The 12,397-nt window shown below is 45.2% G+C and overlaps 1 protein-coding gene across 4 annotated transcripts in view; it reads left to right on the plus strand.

Annotated features, from left to right (window-relative positions):
* The window catches only part of CENPC (centromere protein C), a 365,318-nt gene that overhangs the window by 62,609 nt on the left and 290,312 nt on the right, over nt 1-12,397 (plus strand). For 3 of the 4 annotated variants that reach the window (XM_069743120.1, XM_069743122.1, XM_069743124.1), the window contains one exon: nt 7,257-7,330. The exons of the other annotated variant lie outside the window; for it this stretch is intronic. In XM_069743120.1, coding sequence (XP_069599221.1) covers nt 7,257-7,330 — 74 coding nt within the window. The remainder of the gene's footprint in view (nt 1-7,256; nt 7,331-12,397) is intronic. 4 annotated transcript variants of the gene reach the window in all.

The following is a 12,397-nucleotide window of genomic DNA, read 5'->3' on the forward strand; positions in this document are numbered from 1 at the left end:
TATGATATGCTTGCTAGAGACGCACTTGATACGGGAGAAGGTGGACGTACTAAATAGACGATGGATTCAGAAAGGGTATCGCTCTACCTTTTCGACGTACTCAAGGGGTGTGTCCGTGTTGGTGCCGGTGGGAGTGCAGTATGAAGAGGTGAAGGTATGCGTGGATGCTGAGGGTCAGTATGTGGTGATACAGTGTATATTATATGGAGTGAGAGTGTGTGTCGCGGCAATGTATATTCCACCTCCATATTCAAGTAAGAAGATTAGGGAGGTGTTGGAGAAGGTGGAACGATGGGGACCGCTACCACTTTTAATTATTGGGGATTTGAACAATATTTGTGACGACTTTTGGGATAAAAATAAGAACACCCAGAACAGGTCGGAGGGGCACATTACAACATTTGGTACCTATGTGCGTGAAATAGGCATGATTGATCTATGGAGAGTTAGACATGTTGGGGAGAGAGGGTACTCGTGCTACTCACCGGCTCATGCTACGCTGTCCAGAATTGATATGGCGCTGGGTAACTGTCTGATGGACACAATGGTGGGGGAGGTGCATTATCTGCCGAGGGCCCTTTCAGACCACAGTCCAATTGAGGTGGAGGTTAGGTTGTTGGGGACACGAACCGTAGGCGGGAGAGAATTGAAGATCCATCCCAACTGGTTACATAGTATTGACTTGGAAAGTATAGGGAAGGAGGTGACGGAATTCTTTGCTTTAAATGATGGGAGTACAGATGCTCTAACTGTTTGGGATGCAATGAAAGCGTACCTGAGAGGGCTACTATTTAGAGACATTAGTAGGTGTAAGCGGAAGACGAGGGAGGCAGAGAGAGCGGCGGTGGAGGAGTTGAAGGCTGCAGAGGACTAGATGGTAGTGTTGGGGACTTCCGAGGCAGGGAAAAGGTTGAGAACAGCGCAAACTCATATGGAGAAGATTCTGCTGGGAAAAGCTGAAAGGAAGCGGGAGTTTCAAAGGGTGACTTATTTTCAGGAGGGAGAAACAGTGGGTCACATGCTATCGGTGGTAGCTTCTGCTCAGCGTAGTACCTCATATGTACACTCGTTGGTTTCGGATGGGGGGAGCAGGATATCTGAAACACCTGAAATTATAAAGGTCTTTGCGGACTTTTACGCTGACTTATATTCCTCCAGGGTCAATGAGTCAGTCGGAGATACGGAGACTTTCCTGGAGAGTCTGGGTCTCCCGAAATTGAGTGAGGAGGATAGGGTGAGCCTCGATGCCCCTATCACTGAGGAGGAACTGAGTCGGGCGCTGAAGTCTATGGCCAATGGGAAGGCACCTGGAGTCGATGGGTTACCAGCCGAAATCTATAAAAGCCTAGGGGAGGTGTTGATTCCCAGATTAAAGCTAGTACTGGAGGAGGCTGGGTGCCAGGGGTATCTCCCAGCATCTATGAGGGAAGCCATTATAGTGGTTATTCCGAAGGAAGATAAGGATCTGGGGAAACCTGAGTCATATCGCCCAATCTCTCTGTTAACCATCGATGTCAAGCTCTTGGCCAGGGTGTTAGCTTCCCGTTTGTCCAGTGTCATTACTAACCTTGTACATTCGGATCAGTCCGGCTTTATGCCTGACAGGTCTACAGCGGTTAATCTGCGGAGGCTGTATATGAATCTGCAGCTGAAGTCTGATAATTGTGGCCGGAGGGTTGTTGCGTCCTTGGATGCCCATAAGGCGTTTGATAGTGTGGAGTGGGGATATCTCTGGCGGGTGTTGAAGTGTATGGGTATTGGACCGCAATTTGTGTCGTGGATTCAATTGCTATATTCATTACCGACAGCTAGAATCAGAGTGAATGGGGAACTTTCTCAGCCTATAAAGTTGGCCAGAGGTACGAGGCAGGGATGCCCACTTTCGCCCCTTCTGTTTGCTCTAGCTGTGGAGCCACTGGCCGCCAAGATTCGACAGTCGGATGAGGTCCCTGGGTTCAGATATGGGAGTGTTGAGGAGAAGATTGCGCTATATGCGGACGACATTTTACTGTTCCTGGCGGACCCGGATGACTCCTTGAAAGGGGCCATCGAGATCATTGAGAAATTTGGAGCCTTGTCGGGGCTGAGGATAAACTGGGATAAATCGGTCCTCTTTGATGTGGATGGGGTGGAGGAGAATGGGAGTGAGCCATTGGGAGAGGGGAGACTTAAGGTGGCATCCCTTTTTAAATACCTGGGAATATGGATCTCGATGCCAGTTACGGAGTTTTTGTGTAGGAATTTGACTCCACTCATGGGCGTGCTTAAGGCAAAAGTAGATGCGTGGAACAAGTTACACCTATCGGTGGTGGGTAGGGTTAATCTTATTAAAATGGTTCTGATGCCCAAAATACTCTACGTCCTCCATAATGCGCCAGTTTGGATTCCACGTGGGAAATTCCGGCAGATTAATGCTCTTTTTAGAAGCCTGATATGGGGGAGGCAATACCCGCGTATTAGCCTGGAGACGCTTCAGCGACCCAAAGAAGATGGAGGGTTGGCTTTGCCCAACCCTGAGTTATATTTTCTTGCAGCCCAAAGTCAGCATTTGAAGGGCTGGGCGCGGGAGGCGTCCTCCAGTGCAGTACAACACTTGATGGAGGGGGTGACAAACCGACAACCGGTGGTGCAGTGTCTGGAGGATGGCTCCTTGGGCGTATTGGGGAAAAGGTATCCAACTATGTTTTTGATACGTAAACTATGGACCAGACTGCGACAGATTCGGGGCGTTACGGGACTGACTAAATTTACACCAATATGGCTTAATAATAATTTGGTAGAGTTTGCGGCTCTGGGAGTGCTGACAGAGTGGCAGGCTAAAGGAATCTATTTTGTTGCTCAGATAATTCAACAACGAGTGTTAAAATCCTTTTCGCAGCTGCAGGGGGAGTTTGGATTGAGACCGAATGGGGAGTATCAATATGCCCAGATGAAGCATGCTTTTAGAGCTCAAAACAAGGGCGATGGTATCAGGATCCAAGAGGACATAGTCTTGGAATACGTGTGTGAGGATGGGTCCACAAGGGGAGTCATTTCCACCCTCTATAAGGACCTACTGCATGCATATTTGCTGGATTTCCCTCTAAAAGCGAGAGCTAAGTGGGAAAGAGATTTAGGCCCAATGGAGAATGAAACCTGGGAGTCTGTGTTGGAGTGGGTTCCACGAGTGTCACTAAGCGAGCCGTATAGACTATCGCAGCTGTACATCTTGCACAGAGTCTATAAATCACCGGAAGTGTTACATAGAGCAGGGTTGCGTGCTGACTCTGAATGTCCGAGATGTAGGACTGAGAATGCAGGAATATACCACATGATGTGGACATGTCCAAGACTGGTTGCTTTTTGGCTGGTAGTACTGAGCTGTGTGGAAGGGGCGTATAAATGCAGAGTGCCGAGAGATCCGATGGTGTGCCTACTGGGATATGTGGAGGAAATTAGAGTGGATAACACCTGGAAGATGGCAATAGCTAGGCTATTATATATGGCTCGGAAGGTGATAGCAAGGAATTGGATTAAGGAGGAGCCGCCTACGAGGGGTGAATTCCTGAAATATGTTAAACATGGTCTCAATCTGGAAAAGGAGGTCTACAAAAGACGTGGGAAAACAGAAATGTTTGACAAAATGTGGCTCGAGCTGGGATGAGTAGGTATGGGAAATGGGAGGATGAGGGCCTTTGAAGGGGGGAGATTGTTAGAGGAATAAGTGAGTCAAGCGGCTCAAAGAGCCATCAATACTGGTAATAAAAGTATAATTGGGAAGGAGCTGTCATGGGAGGGGGAGGTTTGGGGTTTGTTGGGATTGTTGGGGGTTTGGAAAATGAAGAAACTTTGTAATATACTGGAAGATGCATAAAATGTAATGTTCATGTTTATTCTCAATAAAAATCTATTTAAATAAAAAAAAACATGGAGGTGTGGTACAAGTTGAAGCAATCTTCATACACAGGCCAGGTTTTTCGGGGAAGGTGTCTCATTGATAAGTGGTGTCCTTGCGTATTCCCCTTTTATAGCACACTCTGCACCTTTTTTGCGACTTACCTTTTCTTCCAGTTGGTGGGACCACCACCTGGAAAAATGCTGACCTGGTACGATACTAGCACCTTCAGTTCTTGAAGTACTGGGGCCCGCTCCTTCCCTCGTGCCAAATATCAGTGCCTTAACCACTACCTCCTGTAAATGAAGGTATGACATATAGGTGTGGCGTGCACATCGTGACAGCAGGAAAGTGTTGAGCATTGCCATTTGTACAATGTGCACGGCCAGCTTTTTGTACCACACCCTGGCCTTTCTCAAAGCACTGATCAACGCCCCCCATGTTTTTGTTGTACCCCAGTACACAGGTCGGTTTGCTGACCTCTGTTGAGGTACCCCGTACAGTGCTGAGGGCGCTGCCATTACCATGTATGGTGGTCAAGAGAAGGACATCCCTCTTGTCCTTGTACTTGACCACCAGCAGGTGGTCGCTACATTGGGCTTTGCTCTCACCTTTTCTGAGCATCTGCCCAGTAGCGTCTTCGGCAGGCCTTTCTGATTTTTGCGGACAGTACCGCAGGGATTTGTAGAATGGGATGCTGGTGTAAAAGTGATCAGTGTAGAGGTGATAATCTTTATCCAGCAGTGGGTGCACCAAATCCCACACAATTTTCCCACTTACTCCCAGGACAGGAGGACACTCAGGGGGTTCAATTCTAGTGTCCTTCCCTTCCTATACTCTAAAGCTGTAGGTGTACCCTGAGGCACTCTCACACAGCTTATAAAGTTTGATTCCGTACCTGGCCCTCTTGCTGGGCAGGTACTGACTGAATCCGAGCCGTCCCTTAAAATCAAGTAAGGACTCATCCACGCAGATGTCCCTTTGAGGCACATACACTTCAGCAAATTTTTTGTTGAAGTGTTCGATGACTGGCCGAACTTTGAACAGACGGTCAAAGTTGGGGTCATCTCGTGTGGGACACTGTGCATTATTGTTATAATGCAGGAACTTATGGATGGCCTCAAAATGCGTCCGGGCCATGACCATTCGGAACACTGGAGTGTTATATAAAATATCAACACTCCAATATTGCCGAAATTCTGTCTTCTTCAGGATCCCCATATGGAGGACCAGGCCCCAAAACTGCATTATTTCAACTGCGTCTACAGGAGACCTGTTAGAATATGATGAACCTGAGTTTTGTTCCAAAAATTGACGAGTATACAAATTAGTTTGCTCCACCATGAGGTTAACAAAATCCTCAGAGAAAAAGACTTTGAAAAAGTCTAGTTCTGTAAGGCAGGTGTTGTCAAACTTGATTACTGATTCTGCCACAAAATTAGGAATCAGTGGCTCGTAATTTTCGGGCGGTAAGGTCCATATGGGGTCTGCAGTGGGGTGCGCTGTTTCATCTTCTGGAATGGTGGGCGCTGCCTCATATTCTGTCCTGCGGCGTCTGCGTGGCGGTTCCGCAGGACCAGAGGGGGAAGAAGATGAGGATGAAGCATCGGAAAAGTAAAGAAAAGTGGGATCCTCTCCCTCGCTATCAGTGTCGGAGGCAAGGAAAGAATATGCCTCCTCCAATGAATAGCACTGTTGGGACGAACTGCACGAGCGGGACATTTTTTTTGTGAGTATGGTGCTTGGGTGTACTTTATTGATAACTATGTGTACGTGTGGGGGGATAGTGATTGGTGCAAACTATTCTGAAAAGGAAAAAAAAGCAAATAGGGGGAAAAAATACCTTTGAAAAGAAAAGTCTAATACAGCAGGCCCTAGCTCTGATAAGTGAACCGCGTCACTTATCAAAATTCAGTGGCTGCTGGGTGTGGGAATGGGGATGTGAAAAAAAAAACGGCAGGCACGAGAGCTCTGATAAGTGAACCGCGTCACTTTTCAAAGTTTGGCGGCTACTGGATGTGCGCACAGGTGTGGTGCAAGGGGGGTGAAAAAAAACAACAAAAACGCAGGCACAAGCTCTGAATAGTGAATTGAGTTTCTTATCAAAGTTTGGCGGCTGCATGATGTGTGTACGGAGTTGGCGCAAAGGGCGCTGAGGGAAAAAAAAGCGAGCATGAGTGTTGATCGGTGAACTGCGTCACCAATCAACGCTTGGCGGTTGCTAAATGTGCGAATGGAGGCGGCGCAAAGAGGGATGGAGGGGAGTAAAAAGAGGGGGATTGATAACACTTACGGTTGTAGTCTTTCTTCTTTCTTCTGTCGCCTGTCTTCTGTCGCCTTTCTTCAGCAGGGATTGTGGTGTTACAGGCTTCTGTAGCACCACAAGGCCCAGCACAGGAGGAGATCACATCGATCCCACCAATCACTGCTGGCCCTGGTGATCATGGCAACTGCCTATGATCGTTCCGATCCTAGGCAGTTCACAGCCAGGTCACCAGCAGGGCACACAGCGGTCACAACGTGACCACTGCTGTGCCCTGTGATTGGCGCGATCGTCGATGACATCGATCTTGCCAACCAGCTCCTGCAGACCCTGCTGGGCATATCCTAGGCTCTGGCCTAAGATAGGTGCTATTGCAGCCAGGATCCAGGCCGGTACCGGCAGGGCACATCGCGGTAATACCGCTGCTGTGCCTTGCGATTGGCACGATCGGCAATTGCGCCAATCCGGGGGGTTTTGCCTTTGCCTGGCGTTGCCAGGTACTCGATCCTAGCCTGGGACCTCATTGTTTCAGCCAACGAGAGGCTGTGATTGGCTGTTCAGAATTGAACAGCCAATCACAGCGATTGAGAGGGTTGGGGGGCGGCGGCGACAGACCCCAGGATGCCGAGGTCATCTTCCCTGAGGTAAGATGGCGTCGGAATTTTAATGCGATCACCGCGACTTAAGTCGCGATGTCTCATTAAATGCCATGACATACTATCCCGTCCCTGAGAATTAAGTCCCGGGTCACCTCGACGGGATAGTACGCACGTCAGATGGCAGAAAGGGGTTAAACTGAGAAGCTCCAATTTTTTTTTTTTAAATCCAATTATCTGGATATGCTAGTCGGATCTGTCGAAAAAACGGATCAGTTGAATCAGTTTTTCACAATCTGCGACAGATCTGTTTTTTTTTTTTTTTTTTTCAACATTCGACGGATTGTGCCTGACGGCAAAAACCTGATGTGTGAAAGTAGGCTAATGGAGTAGTTATCATTGGAGACACTGCCAATCCCCTCCATGTGGCGTGAGACCTCTAATAGAAGTCAGGGTTGTTAAAACGAATTATAACAAGAAAAGAAAATTGGCCTGCATCTTCTTACTTTATTTGTAATTTTAGATTTCAAGATGTTCCCGACTTGAAACCTGGGGATGCTGCTGTTTCCTTTGTGACTAAATATTTTAATGTGACAAGTAAGTTCAAGTTTATAAGTGTGTTCTGTACTAATTTATTTATTTTTTTAATTGGTACTTGGCTAATATATTTTTAAATATTTAGATCTTATTCACATGTTGTGTCATTCAAGGGTAAAACGTGTGCATGACACTTCAGGTTTCTCATTTACTTTGCTGACATCAGGATTGCTTCAGGTTTATCTAGAAAATCTGCAAGGAAAAATTGCACCAAAAAATGCAATGTGTGCACACAGCCTAATTCCATACCTTGCCCTCATACTGGGCAGGTTTTGTTGGCATCTTGGCCTCCTTTTTGAAATGATCCAGAGATTCAACTATACAGATGTCCCTTTTGGAGGTTGTACTCCTCAGCATATTTTCTGCTTTAGGGGTTAGCAACTGGCTGAATTTTGTATAGACGATCAAAGTTAGGATCATGTCTGGGAGTACACTGCTCATTATCACTATAATGCCCAATTTTTTAGATCACTTCAAATCATGTCCTTTTCATGGCCTTACAGAATACCCGGGTGCTGATGAGTATATCCGTACAATATTGCTGAAGCTCTGGTTTGCTGACTATGCCCGTTTGCAGCACATTTGCCCAAATTGTCATTTCTGTTGTATTTACAGGGGTCCATCTGGCTTATTATGATGTGGGATTTGGGGTGATAAATTGATGGGCATACAAATTTCAGTCAGTGAAGGCCGGTGGTGTCAAACTGGATTCCTGAGCTGCTGATTAAATAATGGGCTGATCATTTTTTCAGGGGGTAGAGTCCTTTTGGGAACAATTACTGAAGGTGTTTCCTGGGTCCTAGGGCACCTTGCTGGTGGTCTCACTAGATGAGGAAGAAAAATAGAGGAATGTTGGATCTTCGTCATTGCCTGAATCAGTGTTGGAGGCAAGGAAAGTGTATGCCGCCTCTGATGAATAGCGTCTTTTGACAATTGGGCCATTTTTATTTTGTTCTTCAAAACACTGGATATGTGTGTGTAAGTGATGCTTTTACACGTAATTGTGTGAGGCTTGTTTAAAAGACATGATTTATTAGGAAAAGTAGAGGGAAACAAAACGGAAAAATGTAGAAGAAAAACTTTGAAGAAGACAAACGCTACTGCAATACCTATAAAGCTACCCGGGAACTAATTTTATTTTTCTAAAAGAAAATCATACGTCTCTAAGACTGACGTCCGCTACTCTAATGTTCTACCTCCCTATCTATAAAGCTTCCACTTAACAATTTTTTTTTTCTAAGACAAAATGGGATGTCCGCTACTGTAACTAGCTGAAAAAAGAAAAGTCCCCTGGCACAGACTGTGATCAGAGCGCTGCGGCTACAGGAAGAGCACGAATTCTCTACACAGAACGCCATGCATACGAAAATGGTGCAAAAAATACAGTTGGGGGATGATGGGGTGATTGGAACAGGGATTGGTGAATCTGCTGATTTGATCTCAGATCAGTTACACAGCAGCCAGCACAGGAGATCAAACGCAGGAGGATCACACTGGCCACCAATGAATTTCTCTCTCAAGGTAACACAGGGGGTTTACATGCCAACTCTGGTAAGAATGATGAGCTGAGTGTTGTTCACTATTTTAATTGCCTCTTTGGTGCTGATTGGCTAAACAATTGTTACTAATCATCAGCACCAAAGGGATTAATCAGGAGATATGACGTCTCACTCGCCTCAACCATTGTGACACTGGTATTTTTTTTTTTTTTTTTGCAACTTTGTCAAATTGCTGTGATTTGGCTGATCATAATTGGTCAGCCAATCACAGCGATCGCTGACGCTTGGGGCTGTACAGTTTCTGGGGCGATGTGCAGGGATGCGATACAGCGTGGTGACCGGAAATATTGGCGCTTTAAAGAAATGCGGCTCGCACAGCGCCGTATATATCATGTTGTAAAGGGGTTAAAGAACAAAAGCTTAATAAATCCCTAGAAGAGCACCAAATAGAAATCCCTCTCTTGTAGGCCATAAAACTTTTTAACTTTTATTACTGTTGGGATTAAAATGCATAGATAGATGGTATTAGATTGTCCCTAATCTGCCTGTTTAGTTGTATTATAGTAACTCCTCCTATTCTACTTTTGCATTCCTATTGCATAGGATAAATCGGACAATGGTTAAAATGACATATGTTCCCTCAACATGTTTCGCCACATGGCTGGCATCATCAGGGGATGAGACATGACACTGCACATTCACTAATGTTCTGGTTGCATCAACTGGAGGAACAATTAAAGGATAAGAACCTTGAGGGATAAAATTCTGGCTAATCTGTCATTGAAGCAAGGAGCTGCAGCCTTTGGCAGTTTTAGTGAGGCAAGCGGCAAGTTAATCGGGTCTTTCCATTTCAGCTAGGTGAGCTTTGTGGCTACAGGGCTGCCCTGGGGACTTTCAATAAAAAAATAGGCTATGCTATATCCCTTGCGATGGTCCCTTTTTATTCAATAAATTGATGATATACTAAAAAAAGGCTGGGGATACAAAAGTGCTTTCCCATTTTATTTATTTATTTTTTTCATGCCAGATCTAAATAGGAGAAAATATAGTAGAGGACTGCCTCCAGGAGAGAGAAGAAAATGGGAGGATAACAACAGGAAAAATCCCAAGCTTATGTTCAGTGGTCCTGAGGAGAGGGGTAAAAAAAAATCTTCTCTATAACGTCAATCCACACGTAGGGGGAGGCTCTCCCTCTTCATCCAGGTCTTGGAAAACCTCTATCAGCTGAATATCAGAAATAATAATGACGGACCTAAAGTTAGAATGTCACATGCTGTCTTTCCTTGTGATCCTCCTTGAGATGGTTCTACTCCTTCAATGAAGTCCAGCTGTGTTTAATTAAACTGATAGGACTTGTTTTGGGTCACACACCTGTCTATACAAAACCTCACAGCTCACAGTGCATGTCAGACCAAATGAGAATCATTAGGTCAAAGGAACTGGCCAAGGAGCACAGAGACAGAATTGTGACAAGGCACAGATCTGGCCAAGGTTACATAGTTATTCTTTTTAACATATTAATGACCTTTGTAGGGGGGCATACAGAGTAGAATTTCAATATTTGCAGATGACCCTAAACTCTGCAGGGTAATCAATACAGAGGAGGACAATTTTATATTACAGGAGGATTTATGTAAACTAGAAGCTTGGGCTGATAAATGGTAAATGAGCTTTAATGGGGATAAATGTAAGGTCATGCACTTGGGTAGAGCAAATAAGATATATAATTATGTGCTTAATTGTAAAACCCTGGGCAAAACCATCAATGAAAAAGACCTGGGAGTATGGGTGGACGACAAACTCACATTTAATGGCCAGTGTCAGGCAGCTGCTACAAAGGCAAATAAAATAATGGGATGCATTAAAAGAGGCATAGATGCTCATGAGGAGAACATAATTTTACCTCTATACAAGTCACTAGTGCGACCACACTTAGAATACTGTGCACAGTTCTGGTCTCCGATGTACAAGAAAGATATAGCTGAACTAGAGTGGGTGCAGAGAAGAACGACTAAGGTTATTAGAGGACTGGGGGGTTTGCAATACGAAGATAGGTTATTACACTTGGGGCTATTTAGTTTGGAAAAATGAAGGCTAAGGGGTGATCTTATTTTAATGTAAAAATATGAGGGGACAGTACGGAGACCTTTCTACTCGTAGACCTGAGACGGGGACAAGGGGGCATCATCTACGTCTGGAGGAAAGAAGGTTTAATCATAATCACAGACGTGGATTCTTTACTGTAAGAGCAGTGAGACTATGGAACTCTCTGCTGTATGATGTTGTATTGAGCAATTCATTACTAAAATTTGAGGGGACTGGATACCTTTCTTGAAAGTATAATGTTACAGGTTATATATACTAGATTCCTAGATAGGGCATTGATCCAGGGCACTAGTCTGATTGCCGTATGTGGAGTCGGGAAGGAATTTTTTTCCCCAATGTAGAGCTTACTGTTTGCCACATGGGTTTATTTTTTCCTTCCCTTCCTCTGGATCAACATGTTAGGGCATGTTAGGTTAGACTATGGGTTGAACAAGATGGACTTTAAAGTCTTCCTTCAACCTTAATGACTAAATGGAAGAAGTTTGGGACCACCAGAAGTCTTCCTAGACCTGGCCATTTTGCCAAACTGAGCAATTGTGGGAGAAGAGCCTTGGTGAGAGAGGTAAAAAAGAACCCCAAGATCACTGTGGCCGAGCTCCAGAGATGCAGTAGGGAGAAAGTTCCACAAAGTCAACTATCACTGCAGCCCTCCACCAGTTGGGCCTTTATGGCAGAGTAGCCCGATGGAAGCCTCTCCTGAGTGCAAGACATATGAAAGCCAGCATAGAATTTGCTAAAAAACACATAAAGGACTCCCAGACTGAGAAATCAGATTCTCTGGTCTGATGAGACAAAGATATACCGCTTAGAATTATTACCAAAAAGGTCTGTGTGGAGAAAACCAGGCACAGCTCATCACCTGCCCAAAACAATCCCAACAGTGAAACGTGGTGGCAGCATCATGCTGCGGGGGTGTTTTTCATCTGCAGGGGCTGGACGACTGGTTGTCATTGAAGGAAACATGAATGCGGCCAAGTACAGAGATATCCTGGATGAAAACCTCTTCCAGAGTGCTCTGGACCTCAGACTTGGCTGAAGGTTCACCTTCCAACAAGACAATGATCCTAAGCACACAGCTAAAATAACAAAGGAGTGGCCTCAGAACAACTTTGTGACCATTCTTGACTGGCCCAGCCAGAGCCCTGACCTAAATCCAATTGAGCATCTCTGGAGAGACCCGAAAATGGCTGTTCACCATCCAACCTGACGGAACTGGAGAGGATCTGCAAGGAAGAATGGCAGAGGATCCCCAAATCCAGGTGTGAAAAACTTGTTGCATCATTCCCAAGAAGACTCATGGCTGTACTAGCTCAAAAGGGTGTTTCTACTCAATACTGAGCAATGGGTATGAATACTTATGACCATGTGATATTTCAGTTTTTCTTTTTCAATAAATGTACAAAAAAAGTCTATTTGTTTTTTTTTCCAGTGAAGATGGGGTGCAGAGTGTACATTAATGAAA

This window comes from Ranitomeya imitator, chromosome 1 (genome assembly GCF_032444005.1).
Source record: "Ranitomeya imitator isolate aRanImi1 chromosome 1, aRanImi1.pri, whole genome shotgun sequence".
NCBI lineage: Eukaryota > Metazoa > Chordata > Amphibia > Anura > Dendrobatidae > Ranitomeya > Ranitomeya imitator.